This window comes from Talpa occidentalis, unplaced genomic scaffold (assembly GCF_014898055.3).
Source record: "Talpa occidentalis isolate TD23 unplaced genomic scaffold, MPIMG_talOcc4v2.1 talOcc4.9, whole genome shotgun sequence".
Lineage (NCBI taxonomy): Eukaryota > Metazoa > Chordata > Mammalia > Eulipotyphla > Talpidae > Talpa > Talpa occidentalis.
This window is the reverse complement of record NW_023605305.1, coordinates 114,792,074-114,811,565: the sequence shown is the minus strand read 5'-3', so window position 1 is coordinate 114,811,565 and position 19,492 is coordinate 114,792,074. Positions and strand designations below refer to the sequence as shown.

The 19,492-nt window shown below is 48.3% G+C and overlaps 1 protein-coding gene across 1 annotated transcript; it reads left to right on the top strand.

Annotated features, from left to right (window-relative positions):
* Positions 1 to 4,786: 4,786 nt before the first annotated feature.
* Positions 4,787 to 8,080, top strand: HJV (hemojuvelin BMP co-receptor). Its single transcript, XM_037499272.2, has 3 exons — positions 4,787 to 5,160; positions 5,523 to 6,088; positions 6,526 to 8,080. The coding sequence occupies exons 1-3, from the start codon at positions 5,064 to 5,066 to the stop codon at positions 7,147 to 7,149; spliced, it is 1,287 nt and encodes a 428-aa protein (XP_037355169.1). The 5' UTR covers positions 4,787 to 5,063; the 3' UTR covers positions 7,150 to 8,080.
* The last annotated feature ends 11,412 nt before the right edge of the window (positions 8,081 to 19,492 follow it).

Below are 19,492 nucleotides of genomic sequence, written 5' to 3'. Positions count from 1 at the left end.
TTGGGGGTTTTGTGGTTGCTTTGTCTTGCCTTTAAGTTGTCCATGTTAAAATGTCGTTTAAGAAAAGTATTAGTCACCCATAATCCAAAATCCACCTTTCTTTGGGTATAAAAGCCAGAAGTTAGGGAAAGTAAATGCTAGACATTTATTTTCACAAAAACAAATTAATCCTGTTGTTACACGTCGCCAGTGAGGATCCCACTTCCTTTGGCCCCAGCTCTAGCCCCACTGAAGAGCCAGCTGTGTCCCAAGCCTGAAAAAAAATTCTAACCTTTGGAGCAGCATCTTGGGATGGGACCCGGGATGGGGACAAGGTAATGGAATACGCGTCACTGGAGAAATCGGCCTCCTCCTGTTTGGTCTTTTTTTTTTTAATAAATTTTATTTTTTTTTAAATAAATTTTATTTTTATATTCCCCATACAATTGCAATCCCCTTATTTTGACCCCAATTGTTTGGTCTTTTTCACGGATCATTCCGCTCCCTGCTGGTAGTTTTTGGTAATACACGAGACCGTAAGCGAGTCTGAGTGGCGGGGACCGGAGGGATCAGGGATGCGGGGAAGGGAGGGGCCAGGGGTGCGGGGAGGGGAGGGGTCAGGGGCGCTGGACTTGCCACGTTTCTGGGCATCAAAATGCCAGGGGATGCTGGGTTGAAGCCGGCTCCTCCTCCTGGCACCACACACCTGGAGGTGACCCACACACCTGGAGGTGAACCACACACCTTGAGGTGAACCCGTGAGGAGGCGACTCACTCACTTCGCTCCACGTTGTTTTCTTTATTCAAACGCAGATCATGTGCCAGAGGAGGGCTTGAAGATACAAGAACCCACGTAAGAGCGCACCATCTAATGGACCACCAAACGCGCAGGTGATAAAGAGAATGGATCAGGGAAGAATTAGTAGATGTATGTCCACCTATTTTTCGCGTTAATACAACTAAACCCTGCGGCCGCATGTGTCCCAGACGCGGGGGACTCTGCAAGGCGGAGAGGCGGACCCGACAGGGGCCTCAGCCCGAGGAGTCGTGCAGCGCTGGTTTCTCTGCGCTTGCTCTTTGCTTCATCCAGCCAAGACTTGAGACTGAAGGAGCAGCGACTTGGAATAGCACGGAGTGCAGCTCCCCTACCCTCCGAAGATCAGAATAAAAGAAAGGCAGCCTAGCAAAATAGAAAACTTCTCAGTTAAAAAAAAATAAAAGTCTACTCCAGGCAAAACCCCCTGAACCGTGACTCACCCGGCCCACCACCAGGGGAGAGCAGTGCCCAGGCTTCCCCTCTCACGGGCGCTAGCAACAGGTGCCCCCCTTTTCAGGAAGATGACCCCCAAAGGAAAGAAGGAAGCCCCCGCCTCTCGCGAAGCCAAAGCGAAGGCCTTGAAGGCCAGGAAGCAACCAGGAAAGGGGCCCACAGCCTCGAGAAGATCCTCACCGCCTTCGGATGCCCAGGGTGCTGTCTCTGTCCAAGGACAGCCCAGATGCCCTCGCAAGACGCCCCCTCCCGAGGACACAAGCTTCACACGAAGTTATAGTACAGGGACGTCCCACCGAGCCTTGACTCGCTCGCCTCCAGCAGTGACAGGTGGCAGCACTGTGGGTGCAATGTGACAGCTCTCTATGGCATGGATACAGTCAGGAGACAGGACACGGGGGTCCATCACAGGGGTCCCGGTGTCGCCCACACACACTTCTCCCCCATCTCCTCCCCACTTTAACTAGCAGCCACTCACCTGCTCTTCTCTTCCATCATTTTGGCATGTTAAAATGTTACATGAACAGAATTGTACCTATGTAAACTTTGGGGATTGACTGTTTGTTGTTCAGCATAATTCTCTGGAGATTCATCCTACTTGTGTTTGTATCAATAGTTTGTTTCTGTATCTGCACGTTACACTATGATTATCTCAAAACAAAATTTGATTTATGTTACATCACATACAGTTTGTATAGAGAGACTCAGTTTTGCAGGATGAAGAGCTCTGGAGATGGTTGCACAACAGTGTGAATGAACTTAACAAAAATGAACTGCGCTTTAAAATGGTTAAGATAGTAAATTTTGTGTTATGTGTGTTTTATCACAATTAAAATTCTTTTAAAGAAACAGAAAATTCCGTAGAAAGATTCTACAAACAAAAAATACTTTGCTGAAAGGGGGAAGCGCCTTTCATTCCACCAGGGGGAGCAGAAGAAACACTTGAATGACCCGGCACACCAGCGACAAGGCCAATGTTAGAAGTGCTGATACCTGCCCCTGAAATTAGTTTTTTAAGGTTTATCTATTTATGCGTACAAGACCTAGGGTACAGGCCAGAGGTGTGGGGGGGCGGTGAGAGGATTCCCCAGAGACAGAGTGGGGAGCAGAACAGGCAGACTGACTGAAGTACACTGCTGAGGGGAGCAGGAGAGGTCTGCTGCGCCATGTGGGTCAGCTCCCTGGGTGGGGATCCAACTCTTGCTGCAGTGGCTGCCAATAGCTTCGTAGTTCTGTGTCTTAACCCTTTGCACCACCAGGGAGGCCCCCCCTTCCCCACCCCTGAAATTAATTAAGATTCCCTTTGATTTGGATCTTTAAATCCATGAGAGCCCCCTGTAGAGTCTTCCCACCCTCTGGATTTTTACCTCTAAGGTATCTTTCAGTGTTTCCTGTAATCCTATAAATGAGTAGTTACCTGTAGACTAGAGACTGATGAGATTCAAACTGAAGTGTGTGTGCAGGTTGATTTTATTTCTCACAGCTGCTGCTTATACTACTTTTGCCCTTCCTCCCCCGACCCCTTTCTTAACATTAAATCCCTTTCCCCTGTGAACTTGACACCTTAAAAAAAATTCTATCCCCGTTCCTTCTTCACCTCCTAGTCTCACCTAGCAACTCAGGAGCTAATACAGCCTTGAGTGTTGGTGAGAGAGAGGGAAGAGAAATGGCTGTCTAAACTCAGGGAACGAAAATGGAGGCGAGGTAGGGAGATAGACAGCTGCAAGGATCTGAACTGGGAGACTGAAACCACCCTCATTCTCAACTCAGAGCTCAGATTTCTTCTCTGGACAGCTGACTTTTTTAGCCCATCTGAAATACTCTGGGAAGATGGGGGAGGAGCTATAAACTACCTCTGCTAAGAACCTTATTTAAAGTTTGCTACCCCCTAGCTCTGTTCTGTAGACAAAAATGCAATATTCGGTATAGAAGGGATGAGGAGAACAAAAGATCTACATTTGCCCACTCTAACTTTTAAAGGCCAGGAGCTGGTTTTTGAGAATGCTGGAGGGCTGCCTGGAGTAGGCAGTAACTGGAGTCATAGAAACTGGAATTGAATATCTGACTTGTCTGTAGTATTTCTGCTTCCCTCCCCTTCTTTGCACCCTGAACCCCATATTCTTTCTAATTCTCCTACCCTTCCCACTCCCCCCATTCCTATATCCTACCCCCACCGGCCTTCCTGGAATTTTGGACTTAGCTATTTTTAAAACAGTCAACTCAGTAGCCACCTCCCTCCCCCCGCTCAGCTGTCCAGTACTCTGGCCAGCCATGTACTCCCCCTTCCCCCCATACTTCTCTGGCTCCCTGACCTCAGTGAGATTGCAGCAGGTCTGGGGACGTGGGGGAGACATGGAGAAAGAGACGGGGGATCCCCTGGCTGGAGCCAACCGACAGACAGAGTAGGCAGTCATGGCTGGAGAATTGGATATCAGAGTAATCTCTGACCTCTGGAAACAGTAAGTCAAATGAAATTGCAATTCCTTTAATAAGCTGTTGGATTAAAGTTAGACTTTCATAAACTTACACCTACTTAGATGTCTGCTCCAAAAGTTAGGGCTCCTCCATACCAAGGCATCCCGGTGTCCATTTCTCCTCCTATCTTACTGTTGTCTGGCCTCTGGCCATTGGAAGTTTAATTCTCTGTCTGGCCTCTGGCAGTCTTTGCTCTCTCCTTGCCTTGCTACCTCAAGACTTCTGGTGAAGTTTTAGGAGGAGTTTCCCAGATCCTTATTCTGTGGTTTGCTCACCAAGACCAAAGTTAGCTTTCCATGAGCCTTAGTTACCTTTCTACCTGCCTTATTTAGCAGCGCCCTACGCATTGGGTTTCCAAGAGTGGGGGCTACCCCTTGTTGAAAATGATTTCTCCCCACACCTCTAGTCACACCATTCTGTGCTCCCTCTTGCATGGCTCTGCCCCATCACCCCAGCCTCAAGAAAGGGAAGTTGGGCAGGAGGGCGGCAGCCTCCCCCGGTCCAGTCCTCATCAACAGACAGAACTGAATTTGCCATGAACGCTCAGTTCTGGAAGATTAATGGAAAGAGTGGCTCTTCAGGCAGGTTTGAATTGTTGACTCAGAGCAAACAAGTATTGATTTGCATGCTTGGTTTGTACCCCACTGCCTCATTGAGACAGAGACTATCGTGGCCGCTCTATAAAGGAAATCAAAGAGATTGGCTGCCTTTTCATTTGAATACTGGTATTCTAGAGAGGGACATTCCCTCCTTATTCTTTCTTGCAGAAAATTCTAGCTGAACAGGATGACCCAGGGAGGGGGGTGTCCCTTCCTGGCAGGGAGGGGCAAATAAGAGACACGCTTTGAGGATTTTCAGGCCCTAATTCTGCTGGGGAGTTCACTGGGAGAATTGGGGTCTGATTCAGGTACATGATTCCTCCTTTATTTATTTATTTATTTATTTATTTATTTATTTATTTATTTCTGATGTTTCTACTGTCGGGCAGCTCCTGATGGGGCAATGCAGTGGACTCTGGCACTGGAGTCCACTCTCCTTCCACCCCCTGCACCAAGCATTGCATAAGGGCTAAAGTGGCTGGGGGAGCAGGGCACAGAGGTTTAACAGCCACACTTACAATTTGGGGAGCCCCATTTTCCCCAAACTCCAGGCTGCTCTTCCTTTTCTTGATCTCTGATTCTCTTCACAAGCTCCTGGACAACCTTCACCTCTTGTCTCTCCCCATGCCCAGCCCAATTTCTTTTTTCAGTCCCTTACAGGACGTCTGGTCAAAATTCACTAGGTAGGAGGGGCATCAGCTGGGAAGAACCGGAGCCTGGGGGGACCTGACTGGATAGATATGGGGGATCCAGGCCAGCCCCCTAGTCCCCGGTCCCCCCATGGCAGCCCCCCAACTCTAAGTGCTCTCACTCTCCTGCTGCTTCTCTGTGGACATGGTAAGGGAAGGGTTTGGGAAATGTAGAGGGGGGCTACTCGCTAGGGGGGTGCGCATGGGCACGTGTGAATGAGAGAAGGGAACTGAGGGGTCCTGGGAGCTCCCCACCCCCACCCCGCAGCCAAGTGTGTGATTCGCCACCCCTGGGGAAGGGCGAGGGGAAGCCCTGGACAGACCAGGAGAAGACCAGGCCGGCTCACACATTTTCGGCAAAACTGAATGGCGGCAGGACTGGGGGGCTGGTACGGGGGCGGGAGGGGTTTCGGGGCGGCTGGGTTCCCTGGGGCAGCCTGGGGGCGTCGGGCGTGCGCTCGGGCCGCGGGGTCTGGGGGCGCCTCACAACCGCCTCCTCTCGGTTCGCAGCTCATTCCCAGTGCAAAATCCTCCGCTGCAACGCGGAGTACGTGTCGTCCACCCTGGGCCTGCGAGGCGGGGGCTCCCCGGGCGCGCTGCGCGGCGCGGGAGGCCGGGGGGCGCCGGGGGGCGCGGGCGGCGTGTGCCGGGCCCTGCGCTCCTACGCGCTCTGCACGCGGCGCACCGCCCGCACCTGCCGCGGGGACCTCGCCTTCCACTCGGCCGTGCACGGCATCGAGGACCTGATGATCCAGCACAACTGCTCGCGCCAGGGCCCCACGGCCCCTCCGCTGCCCCGCGGGCCGGGCCTGCCCGGCGCTGGCCGGGCCAGCGCCTCGGGGTCCCCCGCCGCAGACCCCTGCGACTACGAAGCCCAGTTCTCCCGGCTGCACGGCCGCGCCCCCGGCTTCTTGCACTGCGCCTCCTTCGGGGACCCCCACGTGCGCACCTTCCACCACCACTTCCACACGTGCCGCGTGCAGGGGGCCTGGCCCCTGCTGGACAATGACTTTCTCTTCGTGCAGGCCACCAGCTCCCCCGTGGCCTTGGGGGCCAACGCCACCACCACCCGTAAGGTGTGGGTCCCCCACTGCTCCCCGGGATTCGCGCGTGGCCCCCCGCCCCACACTCCTGCTCCCCGCCCTCAGCCGCCCGCTGGTCCTGAGTCGCTCCATGCGCTCAGACGCCTGCTCCTGCCAACCGCTTGCCCTTGGCGAGGATCTCAGGCCAGCGCGGGGCTCACTGGAAGGAAAGCTGGGCACCGAGGGCCCGAGCAGCCCGGGGTGGAGGCGCTCCAGGGGGACACCCTCCCTGCACCCCACTCCTGCGGAGGTGGAGACCAAAAGGGAGGTGGGGCATTGAGCCGAGGGGGTGCGGAGGGGGTGCAGGGTTGACGCAGCCCTGGCGCGAGGGGGGATCGACCTTGGCCTCTGCTGGATCTGACCCCGGACGCGGTGGGGGAGCGGGGAGGTGCATGCGCCCCAAATGAACTGCTTTCCCTCTCCCCTCACAGCTGACCATTATATTTAAGAACATGCAGGAATGCATTGACCAGAAGGTCTACCAGGCCGAGGTGGACAATCTTCCTGCAGCTTTTGAGGACGGTTCTATGAACGGAGGCGACCGCCCCGGGGGCTCGAGTTTGTCCATCCGAAGCGCCAGCCCCGGGAGCCGCGTGGAGATCCGAGCCGCCTACATCGGCACGACCATCGTCATCCGGCAGACAGCTGGGCAGCTCTCCTTCTCCATCAAGGTAGCCGAGGATGTGGCCAGGGCCTTCTCGGCGGAGCAGGATCTGCAGCTCTGTGTTGGGGGGTGTCCCCCAAGTCAGCAACTCTCTCGCTCAGAGCGCAGTCGCCGGGGCGCCTTGGCCGTGGAAAGCGCGCGGCAGCTGTGCAAGGAGGGGCTGCCGGTGGAGGACGCTTACTTCCACTCCTGCGTCTTTGATGTCTTGGTCTCTGGTGACCCCAACTTTACTGCGGCAGCTCAGGCAGCTCTGGAGGATGCCAGAGCCTTCCTGCCAGACTTAGAAAAGCTGCATCTCTTCCCCTCAGACGGCGGGGCTCCCCTTGCTGCACCTGCCCTCCTGGCCCCGCTGCTCTCTGGGTCTTTTGTTCTCTGGCTTTGCGCTCAGTAACCAACCAGGCCAACATTAACGTGACCGCTGGGGAGTGATCTGGGAGTGCAGGTTGGCAGGGGAAGCAAGGAGAGTCACTGAAGCAAACAGGAGACTGGGAGGTGCAGGAAATAGCACCCTTGACCCAGAGACAGATGAGGCTCTAGGCCAGGGTGGAGAGGTGGAGAATGTGATTCTGGGCAAGGCTTCTTCTGCATTCCAGACCTCTGCGGGAGCTGGCCCACGATTTCTCAGTCCCCTGTATAGTAAGTGACTTGTTCCAATCCACCTACTCCTGAGATCACCCCTACAAGCTTGGGGGCTATAAGGGTCCTCACAATCACTAGAAAACTTCAGGGTTGAGACTTGCAAGAGGGAGGAACTTACAGAGGAAGTTGTGATCACCACCCACACGAAACTCAAAGTCTAATAATATTTTCTCTTGTGAGGGAGGAGGTAATGTTGCAGGAAACAAGAGTCTTTCACGGATATATGTGGGTAATGTGTTCTGCTTTCTTGGGTCAGAAAAGAAGCGGGCCTTAGCTGTCTGGAGCCCAGCTGAAGGGAGTCTCTGACGGTAGAGAATGACAGATAGGAAAGAAGCTATCTTCCCCACCTCTAACTAATCTGTTATTAAAGCCATGAATTCTTCACAACCTCTCCTGCTGCCTATGTGTAAGCTTTTTGCAGATGCTTGGTAGGAAGTAAGGCAGTGCGCTCCCTCCACTGGAAGAGAGCTCAGAAGTATCAGATCATTTTTCTGCTCTCAGGAAGTTTACAGACTATTAAGGACACAAAGTTGATTCACATGAAGGAGGGGTGAGTGTGTAATTATTCACTAAATTGTATGGCTCTGTGATTTCAGATGGGGAGATGGGTGATGACAACGAAGGAATAATAAGCAATAAGAGATAACAAAGGAGATGGGATTTGAAATGATCTTTGAAGACTGGGTAGGATTTGAATTGTTTTTTGGTTTTTTTTTTTTTTTTTTTTTTTTTTTTATAGAGGCATGTTTTATTTATTTTATTTATTTGTTTGTTTGTTTATTTATACATGCACTGGGTACAGTCAGAGGCGCGGGAGGGTGAGAGAATTCACCAGAGCCAGAGCAGGGAGCAGAGCAGACAGAAGGACTTAAGTACACTGCTGAGGGGAGCAGCGGGCGGCAGGAGAGGTCTGCGCGCCATATGGGACCCTCCTCCGGTGGCCGGGGAGCAGCCGGGATCGAACCGGCGCCGCAGAGGCTGCAGGCAGCTTCGCAACCCAGCGCTCAACCGCTGTGCCACCGGGGAGGCCCATGGTTTTTTTTTTTTAAGATTTATTTATGCATACAGGAACTGGGGAATGGGGGTGTGTGTGTGTGTGTGTGTGTGTGTGTGTGTGTGTGTGTGTGTGTGTATTCCCCAGAGACAGAATGAGGAGCAGAGCAGGTGGATCTACTGAAACACACTGCTGGGGGAGTGGCAGGCAAGACAGGTGAGGTCTGCTGAGCCATGAGGGTTGCTCCTTGGCTGTGTGGGGAGGGGGGTGGGGAGGGAGGGGGAGGTAGAATCAGGATGGCATCACAGTGCTGTGCTTAACCCCTTGCACCACCAGGGAGGCCCAGATTTTAATTGTTAAGGACGCTCCAGGTAATGGAAACCCTCTGTAATTTTGTATAGATTCATGATTCATTGAGGTAACCAACAAAACTCAAATAAAGTAGACAAGTAATGGACTAGATGGATAGAGGCCAGATTATGAGTATCTTGAAAGTGTGGCCGAGGAGTTTAAGTTCAATTACTAGCCAACATTTGTTGGGTGCTTAAAACCTTCCAGGCACTGTTCTAAATACTCTTAAAATATTACTTCATTTGATCATCACAACTCCCTAAGGAAGGTGATAGCCTTCACTTTATTTTCAGGAGGAAACTACATGCAGAGAGAACAATCACACAGCTAATAAATGCGAGAGCCAGAAACTGAAACCAGTCAGTTTGGGTCCAGAGTCTTAAATTTTTTTATTAGTATTACAAAAGTTTATTTAATAAATATATTCAATTGGAAACGATGCACAACTAACTTTTCATCTCAGAAAAATGCTGTGGAGTGGGGACATGGTGTAAGTGATTTCTCTGGTGAAGACTTAACTGTTTATTCTCATTCCAAGGCTGCTCGCCTGACAGCACTTCCTCTGTCTCACCCTTGCAATACTGTTTTATTGCCCACTTGTTGCCATTTCCATGCATTCATGATCATAAGATCCGCAAAGAAGTCAAGTCACCAGCGTATCCCTTGGCCATGTCTAAAGCCCTTGGATTTTTTAAAAAAAGTTTTTTATTTATGCATTCAAGAGCTGGGTGTTGGCCAGAGGTGCAGAGAGTGAGAACAGGTAGATCCACTGAAATCTACTGCTGAGGGGAGCAGCAGGGAGACAGGAGAGGTCTACTGTGCCATGTGGGTCAGCTCCCTGGCCAGGGATTGAACTCATGCTGCAGTGGCTGGTGATAGCTTGATAGTGCTGAGACTTAACCCCTTGCACCACCAGGGAGGCCCTCCTTTGAAATTCAAAGATAACTTCTTGTCCATAAATTTTTCTGTTGGGGAGGTGAGCTTGGCTTGTGGTACCTACTCAGCTCAGCTAGCTCAACAATGCCTCCCATGCCACCCCCAGAGCCTGACTCTTAACCATTATATTATGTTGTCAAGGAAACAGCCACTAACGGTTTTGGCTGTGGAGCTGGACAGGGAAGGGGAGCTGTGGCAATGACTGCAACCACAAAAGCTGCTTTCTTCTTCTGTAGCAGGAAGTCCAAAAAAGAGAGCTGGGGAGAGTCCAAAATGGAAGGAATCTAGTTTGCAGAAGAGAAGACTGAGGAGAGGAGCTGTTTCAGTCCAGGGTGCTCAAAACTAAAAGTGCAGCTCTGAATAAAACCGTAGAGGAGTTGACTTTTTTTATGGTTTGTTTTTTTTTTTATGTTTAGACCAACCAAACATTTACTATAAAGACCCTTTAACATGCAAACTATAGTCACAACAGCACCCACACAGAGTGAGGGCACAAGGCCTGGTGTGGAGCACAGCATGAGGAGCAGAGATTTTCTGGGTCCCTACCACTTCCCTCACCCAGTCACCTGTGGGAGTGTGAGTCTTTAGCAGAGGGAAGGTCAAGGCAGCCAGGGCAGAACGGCCTTGACGTTCCCATTGAGACCAAGCTCTGCAGGCCCTTCCAAAATGTCATCAGCCACCGCAGCCTCCAGGGCGAGCCAGAGGCAGTCCGGAGACAATAGGAGAGTGGTGGTGACAAGAAGACAGGCACACCAAGTCCTCTGTAACCCAAACAACTTTGGGTCACAGAGTTTTCCAGGGACTGAAAAGACGTAAAAGTTGTCCTGGGAGAAGGCCAGAAATTGTGTTGGAGTGTGCCTTCTAACCCAGACCCCTACCTATGACTTCAGAAAGCTGGGTGGAGCCGCTCAGCTGTTCAGGAAGGGAGGGGACTGACAGATCCCTTGGCTCAATAGGTTGGAAGCCTTGCCAGGCACAGAGTGTCTGTCTAAAGGCAGGCTGGGGCGGTCCAGAGGAAGAGCTTTGGTACAAGGGCACTCACAGAAGCACAGTAACATGGCCTACAGGTAGAATTTACTGTGTGTGTGTGTGTGTGTGCACATGTGTGCAAGAGAGAAAGGACACAAGTCAGAAAGAATTAAGAACTGGAATGCCTGCCTCTCACCGGCCTGGCCAATGGAGGTGAGGTGATCCTTGCACACTCACACCCTTGGCCACTGCCTCCCTGGGCCTTGAGTGAGGCCAGAGTTGGAAATGAGCCCATGTGGGGGTCCTTTGGGGTCAGCAGGACAGGGTTAGAGGCAGCTTTTATATTCAGTGTAGTCCCCCACTCTCTGGGACCTACCCCAATCCAACCATCAACTACCCTAATCTCCTTCTTCAAACTCAAAAGAGTAACTTTATCCCTCATGTGGAGGTAATTTCAAATCAGTTAAGAATTTCATAGTCAACTGGTGCATGAGGTTCTGTCATGTAACACTGCTTCCTTTGCCCAGACTTGTGGTTATCCCTACTACCAATGGAGTATTTAAAAATAGATAGCTCATGGGGCCTCCCTGGTGGCGCAAGGGTTAAGATGCAACCTATGAAGCTATGCACAGCCACTGCACACACAACTCACTGCTTCTGTGAGTTTGATTCCGGCCAGCCAGGGAGCAACCCACATGGCGCAGCAGACCTCTCCTGACTCACCCACTGCTCCCCTCAGCAGTGTATTTCAGTCAGTCTGCCTGTTCTGCTCCCTACTCTGTCTCCGGTAAGTCCTCTCACACACCCCACCCCCGCACCTCTGGCCTGTATACCAGCTCTTGTATACATAAATAAATAAATCTTTAAAAAAATAAAAAGGGATAGCTCAAAATAAGCACATGAAAAGATGTTCAACATCATTAGTCATTAAGGAAGTACAAATCAAATTAAAACCACAATAAGAAAATAGTACACACTCACTAGAATGGCTAAAATTAAAAAGACTAAGCATATCATGTGTTGGCAAGACGTGGTGCTCTCACATGCTGCTAGGAATGTAATATGTAAGTTGCTTTGTAAAATGGTTTGTCAATCTTTTTTTATGTTAAGCAAATACTCATCATACAATCTAGACATTCCTAGGTATTGACCCAAAAGAAATGCCAACATGTGTCTGCACAGAGACTTGTGTATTGATGTTCATAACAGTTTTTGTTGTTTTTGTTTTTGTTTTTTTTTTTTGGTGGGACCCTCACCGGTGGCCAGGGATGAATTGGCACTGCAGAGGCTGCGGGCAGCCTCGCAACCCAGTGCTCAACTGCTGCGCCACCAGGGGAGGCCCCATAACAGTTTTTTTTTTTTATATAACAAATCCAAGGCTGGAAATTTTAAATAACTCAAATATCCATCAGCAGGTGAATGAATGCACCAATAGCAGCAAATCCATGCACTAGGATACCACAGCAATGAAATGAAACAAACTATTGTTATACACAACTTGATGAACCAACACAATGTGAGTGAAAGAAGCAAAATTAAGAAACAAAAAAAAAAGAGTACATACTGCTCGCTTCCGCTTACATGAAACGATAGAAACTGCAAACTGAGGGGAGTTTGCAGTGACTGAGGAGAGGTCAGTGACTGCCTGGGGATGGCAGAGGGAGGCAGCATGGTTTACCAAGGGGCCTGAGGAAACGCTGGGAGTATAGACATGTTTGTTATGTCTTGACTGTGGCAGTGATTTCATGGGTAAATGTATGTCAAAATCCATGAAATTTTACACTTAAAGTGTGTGCTGTTTATGATACATCAGGTATTCCTCAACAAAGGCGTAGTTAAAAAAAGGTAGTCACCTTTCCCTCTTCCTCTGGTGGATCTGATAAGGCTTAGAATGACTTTAGCATGAAAACAGAGATTAGAACAGACTTTCCTCCTTCTAGGAAATCATAGAAAGGACAAGAAAGAGGCAGAGCAAAGAAGTTATTCTGCCTTTCCACGCCACCAACAGCCAGCAGGTGGCGATGGGGACTAGAAAGAATTAATAGGAGTGGGGCCAATCTCCAGGAAAAAGAAAATTCTTAGGTCATCAGTTATGTTGATCATTTGAGAGAGGTTAGTAAACATTTGACAGAGCTGGCATTTCAGAAATAAGTTGAAGATAGGTACATAGTAAATTAAATAGTTTTAATAATTTATGACTTCACGACAAAGGGTTGTCTGAGAACATGAAACAATCAAAAGATAATATTTGGCTCCACGGTGGATATTATTATGCAGTGACAATAATGTAAATATAGACTGTTAATTTTTTTTTTTTTTTTTTTTATAGAGGCATGCTTTATTTATTTGTTTGCTGGTTTGTTTGTTTGTTTTGTTTATACATGCACTGGGTACAGTCAGAAGCGCGGGAGGGCGAGAGAATTCACCAGAGCCAGAGCGGGGAGCAGAGCAGGCAGAAGGACCAAAGTACACTGCTGAGGGGAGCAGCGGGCGGCAGGAGAGGTCTGCGCGCCATGTGGGACCCTCCTCTGGTGGCCGGGGAGCAGCCGGGGATCGAACCGGCGCCGCAGAGGCCGCGCGCAGCTTCGCAACCCAGCGCTCAACCGCTGCGCCACCGGGGAGGCCCTATAGACTGTTAATTAAACCAAAAGTGTGATATAACTCTATTGGGAGGATGAGGTAAGAGGAAAAAGAAGGTAACGACAGTGTGAAGTAAGAGTTAAAATTCCAATTGGTATAATAAAAAAAAAAACCCACAGTAGATATGTTTACTATTTCTAAATTAATAAATAAAAGAAGAAACACCAAGAAATCATTCAGAAGTATAAAGTAAATACCAGATGAAAAAGATGAGATAATCGGAAGAGACTCTACTGAATGTCTCCGTACGATGACCTGCTGACTGCTGTTTTTTGTACAAGCATTAAATATAATGTGACTTTTAACTACATTGTTATATTATTTTGATTTTAAAAAGGGAGGGCATTTCCATCTTGGTGGGTCCTGAGCTTCTTCAACTTGTGGCCACCTCATCCACTTCTCAGATCTACTCAACATCTCCAGCCACTTCACCCCACCTTGTGTATTTCGTGGCAAGTTTCCTTTCCAAATTTCTTCTCAAGGAAACAGCCATAATTCCCATGGCTCAGTAATTACAGTTCTCAAAGTCAGTGCCAGAAAACTGCAGCACCGCTAAGGAAGGAAAGAGAACAGAACATTAGAAGATAGAAGGCCTTTCTTGGTTTTTCTGCCTACTCCCAAATCAAATTATTCATCATCCTTCCAACAGTTCAAAGGAAGAAATGTCACATATGTTTCCTGAGATAAAATTTGTGTGAGAACAGTGGTGAGTTTTCAGAAAATGAAAGAGAAATCAAAAAGGAAAGAGAAATCAAGAAATCAACTCTCTGCTGTTGATTCAACATTTTTAATGTCAAGGGTTTTGTGTAGCCACTTTTGGATGCAACACTATTCCTCTACTCCTACCTTGAAGAAACTGGTTAAGTATGATTTTGAAAAAATTAATTGGGCATTTCATCCTGCCCTCCCTCCCCACCTCACCCACACCAAGAGTTAAAAGGCCCTCTTCTAAAATCACAGCATCTGAAACAGAAAGTGTGCTGCTATATTTTTATTTTCTCTTTATAGTGGTCACGGCTCTGTATCTCCCACAACTAAATTGACAGCCTGTTTGTTATAACAAATAATTTTAATGTAATATGCTTTAGCAAAGAAAGAATTGTTACTTGTCAGCCTGGATAAAAACAAGAAAACGTTTAAGATATAGTTTCTGCCTCTTAGTCATGAACACCAACTGCCGTCCTCGGCTCCTTCTCCTTATCAAGAATCATCTTTACCATTCTGGGTCAAGTTCCAGGTCTCAGAGAGACTGCATTAGAGACAAATCTTGGACTAGGTTTATTGACAGTACATGAATCTACCCACTGGGTGGCAGGGCTGAGCCAACTGCATTAGTGAATTGGGTAAGAAAAAAAATTCTCGGAAAAGGGGAAGTTGGCCTAAGTACGCAATGTCCCATCTCCCTCGTGCTTATAAACATCAACACAGTCCAATTTTCCTCTCAAAGAAAAACAAATCATCGCTTCTCACTGCCTTATCCCTCTGGCTTTGATACACAATTGGGCCACGGTCTTTGAGGAGGGGACTGGTTATGAAAGTCATGGTATAGCACAAAGAGCTGAGGCTGCCTTTTCAATTCTCACACTGATAAGTAACAATACTAGGCTCTGAATATTCTAAGATTGTGGAGACATACCCTAATCTGTCAATCAATGTGTATTTAATAATAGATGTACTTTATGAACTATCCTTTGTCAATACTCTAAAGAATGCAGATGGAAAAAGGACATTGCCATATGCTCTATGAATTCATTATGGAGGCATAAAAAGGAAATTTACACTAAGTTCTATATGAGAAATATAAGCAATGTACAAAGGAGTATTCAAAAGAGAATGAAATCCTTTCTGGTTGCAGGGTGAAAGACGGAGGCTTGGGAATGAAGAAGAGGTGAGAGAGGAAAAGTCACTTGGCTGTCTACTCAAGAGTGAGGAGGATTTCAAAAAGGGAAGGTGGAGAAAAGCATGAGCAAAGCACAAAGGCATAGGAGGATCTATTAGGGGAAGGCCGAGGACAGAGGCGTGGCTGAGGAAGGCGGTGGGAAATGAGACTGCAGGTTTGGCAGAGGCAAATTTATGCAGGTTTTAAATGCCTTCATTTAAAGGGTTAAAACCTGGGCCTCCTTGGTGGCTCAAGGGGTTAAGACGCTATCTGCAGCCACTGCAGCATGAGTTTGATCCCGGCCAGGGAGCTACCCACATGGTGCAGCAGACCCCTCCTGTCTCCCCGCTGCACCCCTCAGCAGCGGATTTCAGTAGATCCACCTGTTCTGCTCCCCACTCTGTCTCTGGTGAGTTCCTGCATCTCTGATCTACACCCCAATACTTGTATGCATAAATAAAATAAATCTTTTTTTAAAAGCCACAATTTTGAGTTAAAAAATTACTTTAACAGTCTCACTTTCCCTACTCCTCAAAATTCAATCGACATTATTGATAGAGTGACATATAGAAGTCAAGGTGAATAAGGCCTGCAAAACCACTCTGGTTTGCTCTGGAAACTTTGAAAACAGCCATTTCAGTGGTCACTGGGGACAAGTTCAGTCAACAGAGAGAACTGGTATGTTATGCTCCTGAGAAACTTGACAATGAAGGGAAGAAAACAGATGGGGTTAGTGCATGTGAATGGAAATAAGATTTTTTTAAATATACTAAAAAATTTGAAGATATCTTACATGAGTCTGCAATAGTTCTGAACATACTAATTCACTTCCTCTCCCCATCTCTCTCTGAAGTGGGATAACTCCTACAGCGCCATTATTTCCTCAACATAGAAAAAGATTGCTGCAGGGCCCTCCCCCAGCTGCTGAGATGTCAGACTGGCCTCTCTCAGGCCTGGGGTGTGCCGGAGGGTGCCTGCATTTCGTCTCAGACCCCCTGACAGTACCTGGGGCAGGGTTGGGGTGGGGACTGGACTAGGCTGGAGATGTTCTGCCACCTCCCCTTGTACCCCATGACACCCTGTGCTCCCCTGTGTTCTGTATGTGTCTGGGCTGTGCCCAGGACTTCACAAAGAAAGTCATGTGTGACAGCAAAAAAAGAAAAAGAAAAAGAGACCCCAATATACATGAAATGTGGACTTCCAGGTAAAGTGTTTTAAATAACTAGAGCTACACTAAGGAAACAAACAAACAGATAAGAAGCCTTACAAAGCCTTCTAGAGACAGGAACTCTAAGTATGAAGAAAATGGGTTTGGAGAGCGGCTCCACCAGCTGCATGTCCTAGGGCAAGTCACTTGACTAAACTAAGGAAACCAGATTTTTTTTTTAAGACTGTTAAGAGTCCCCTTCCCTCTAACATTTTATGAGTCTTGCCCTGAATCCTTTACAGTAAAGATTGGACAAGATAACAATGTGTGAAAGCACAGAGAGGCAGGACAACAGAAGGGCAAGTGTGCAGATTCTAGATCAGACAGACCTGGGTTCTGTTTACAAAATTTGTGACCTCAGGCCAGTCACTTAACCCCTGAATCTGACTTAACCCTTAGCCTCAGGGGTATTGTGAAAATTCATCAAAATAATCCAACCTTAAATCCTTTCTGGAGCAAGATGACTGGTGAATTTATAAACAAAATATCACTGAAGTAATTATGTAAAGGACTTGGTTCATTATAGATGCTCTATAATTACCCTAAAAGTCATTGAACTCTAAGAGGCTATACCACTAGTAACATGGTTTTATTAACCTATGACTTGGAGGCATATACATAATTGAACAGACTTAAATTCCACTTTCCCTTTCAACTTTTATTTGCCTCTGAATGAACATTCCCTAGGAGAAAAGGGGAAACCAAGATGAATAAAGATAAAAGGGAGGTTTATTGAGTGGAGGTGACAGTGATTCAAAGGACAAAGAAAGGAGTTTGTTTTGCATTAGGAGCTAAGAGTCTTCACAGTTCTTTGTCAGGCCAGAGGTTAAAGAGAAACGTAACAGTTCCCTGTCTGACTGACCTCAGAGTACTCAGGGTGCTTCCCCTGCAGAAAGCTTTGGCTTTGCTCAATCACCTCCAATAAACCAAATGACAATTTGGATACCAATAGGAAATCATGTGTCTTATTGGCACAGGGAGTGAACAGGGTAGGAAGGAGCAGGTAAAGATGATCTAACTTGCAAAACTCCTGGACTTAACCCTACTTTGCAGTTCCTCCTGGGCCCGCCCTTTTCCCCCTGGCATCCCTGAGAAGTGTTTGCACCCTGTATTTCTGCCAGGTGTTTACGAGATTTTTTCTTCTTTCACCTAGGAATTGAGAAAGAAGAATGTGGGGGGCAGGCAATTTTTATCTGAAGACCAGGTTATAAGGTGAAAGGTCGTAAACAACTCTGACTTGGAGGGTTTCCTTTCAGAACAGGCCTTGGCAGCAGGCCTGGCAGGCAGCTCTGCTGCCAAAATGAACTCGTCTTTTGGCATTTAAGGGATCCCAGACATAACACAGAGCAAACAAGTGGTCTCCACCGAATTTTGCAAAACAGGAAAGTAGAATCTGGAGCCCAGGAGAGGAATTTACAGCAAGCACGAATTACCTTTAGATTTTTTAAAACTGAAAAATGTAATACTTCGTAGATGTGCCTAATAAATACCGCATGTCCCTTTCTCTGATCTATTACTACTTCCCTCTTACTGTCCCCATTAAAAAATTTATTGATTTGTGTTTTTCTTTGTAAAACATTTTGATACCTCACATTTATGTACACTTTTATATCTATCCAACTAAGTGCTCTTCTAGAAGCCACAATTTTGAAGTTTAAAAACCATTTTAGTTGAGTCCCACTTTCCCAGACTCCAATAATTCCATCAATGTTGTTGACTGGCTGAAAACAACTCAGTGCTTGTTGGTTAACTTTCTAGAACAGGGTGTCACCTCAAACCCACAGACCTTAAGGATCGGCGTGTTCTGCTTTTTGTTCCTGGGTGCTGGTGCCATGTGTATGTGCGCATATGTTTTCTCATACAGCCTTCATGCCTGCATCACGAGCTTGCTTAATATTGGGATTGAGTTATAACTTGCTAGCCTTAGGGTGTCAACCCAGTTAAGGTATATGAGGAAGAAGGATCCTGAACAGTCATGAATAATAGCCTGCCTTTTTGTTGTTGTAGCCGAAAGGGTAAGATTTCAGAATTTTCTTCCTTATTTACTTCCCTGTCTTGATTCTGGGGACATTGTATTCCTTTTACCAGCACAAGAAATGAGGTAATGATCTAATTCCCAACACAGACACTGAAGGGGTTCAGGAATCAAAGAAAAGAGGTACGAACCCAGGTATTTCTGCATAGAATATTTTCTTACTGCGTTCGTGACGAATAAGCCCAGGAGTCAGCTGTTAGGGCACCTCAGGGCCAGCTAGGGGAAAACCCATCTGGAAGCCAAATGCTGACACAGGGTGAGGTGTCAAGGTCTCCTTTAGCTTGAGCTTAGTGTTCAAGCGACCCTTCTGTGGCCTCAATTTTACTTATTCCTAAACTTTTAAAAGGCAGGGAACGTCTTCCTCCAAGCAGGGACACAGCCATCTCTCCACGGATGGCTCAGCGAGAATCAAGAGCGCTTTCCTGCGTGTAACTAATTGGAAAGTGAAGGGGCGGGTGGGCGGCAGGTTGAGGGGGGCACCTTTGATTTAGCCCTCTGCAGACAGGAACAGCCTAAGTAACCGGGGAGAAAGTGAAAACCACCCCTCCCCCCAACTTTTCCTGGAGAAGCAGGGAGTGGGTGAGAAATAATCAGAACCCGAAGGACACAGGTTTCTAAAGAGGTAATGCGGTAACGCGGGGAACATAAACAAAGTGTTCCCCAACTTTGCACACAGAAGCCGCAGAGATGAGGGGATAAGCAGCAGGATGTGAACACGCCCTCACTGCTTCTGTTCCAGAGAACAGAGAGAACAGGATCGCGGGGACAGGGGGGCGCGGAACAGCAGAGGCACACCGCCCGCGCCCCGAGGGGCGAAAGGTGGGCTGCGGGACCCCCACCCCGCTTTCCAAGGAGGCTCGGGGGACCGCGCGCCCGGCGCGCTCCCTTCCCCTCACACAGCAGGGTTCGGCTTCCTGACTCCGGGTTTGGGCTCCTTACTCCTTACTCAGGGGGTAAGAAAGGGACAAAGGGGGTTTTCCTGAAGAGCAGCCCAGCCCGAGAGCCTCCCTGCGCCCCGGTTTCCACTCCGCCGGGAGGGGGGAACCGCGCCTCTGAGGGGCGCCCCGGCCCCGGCCGAGCGTGG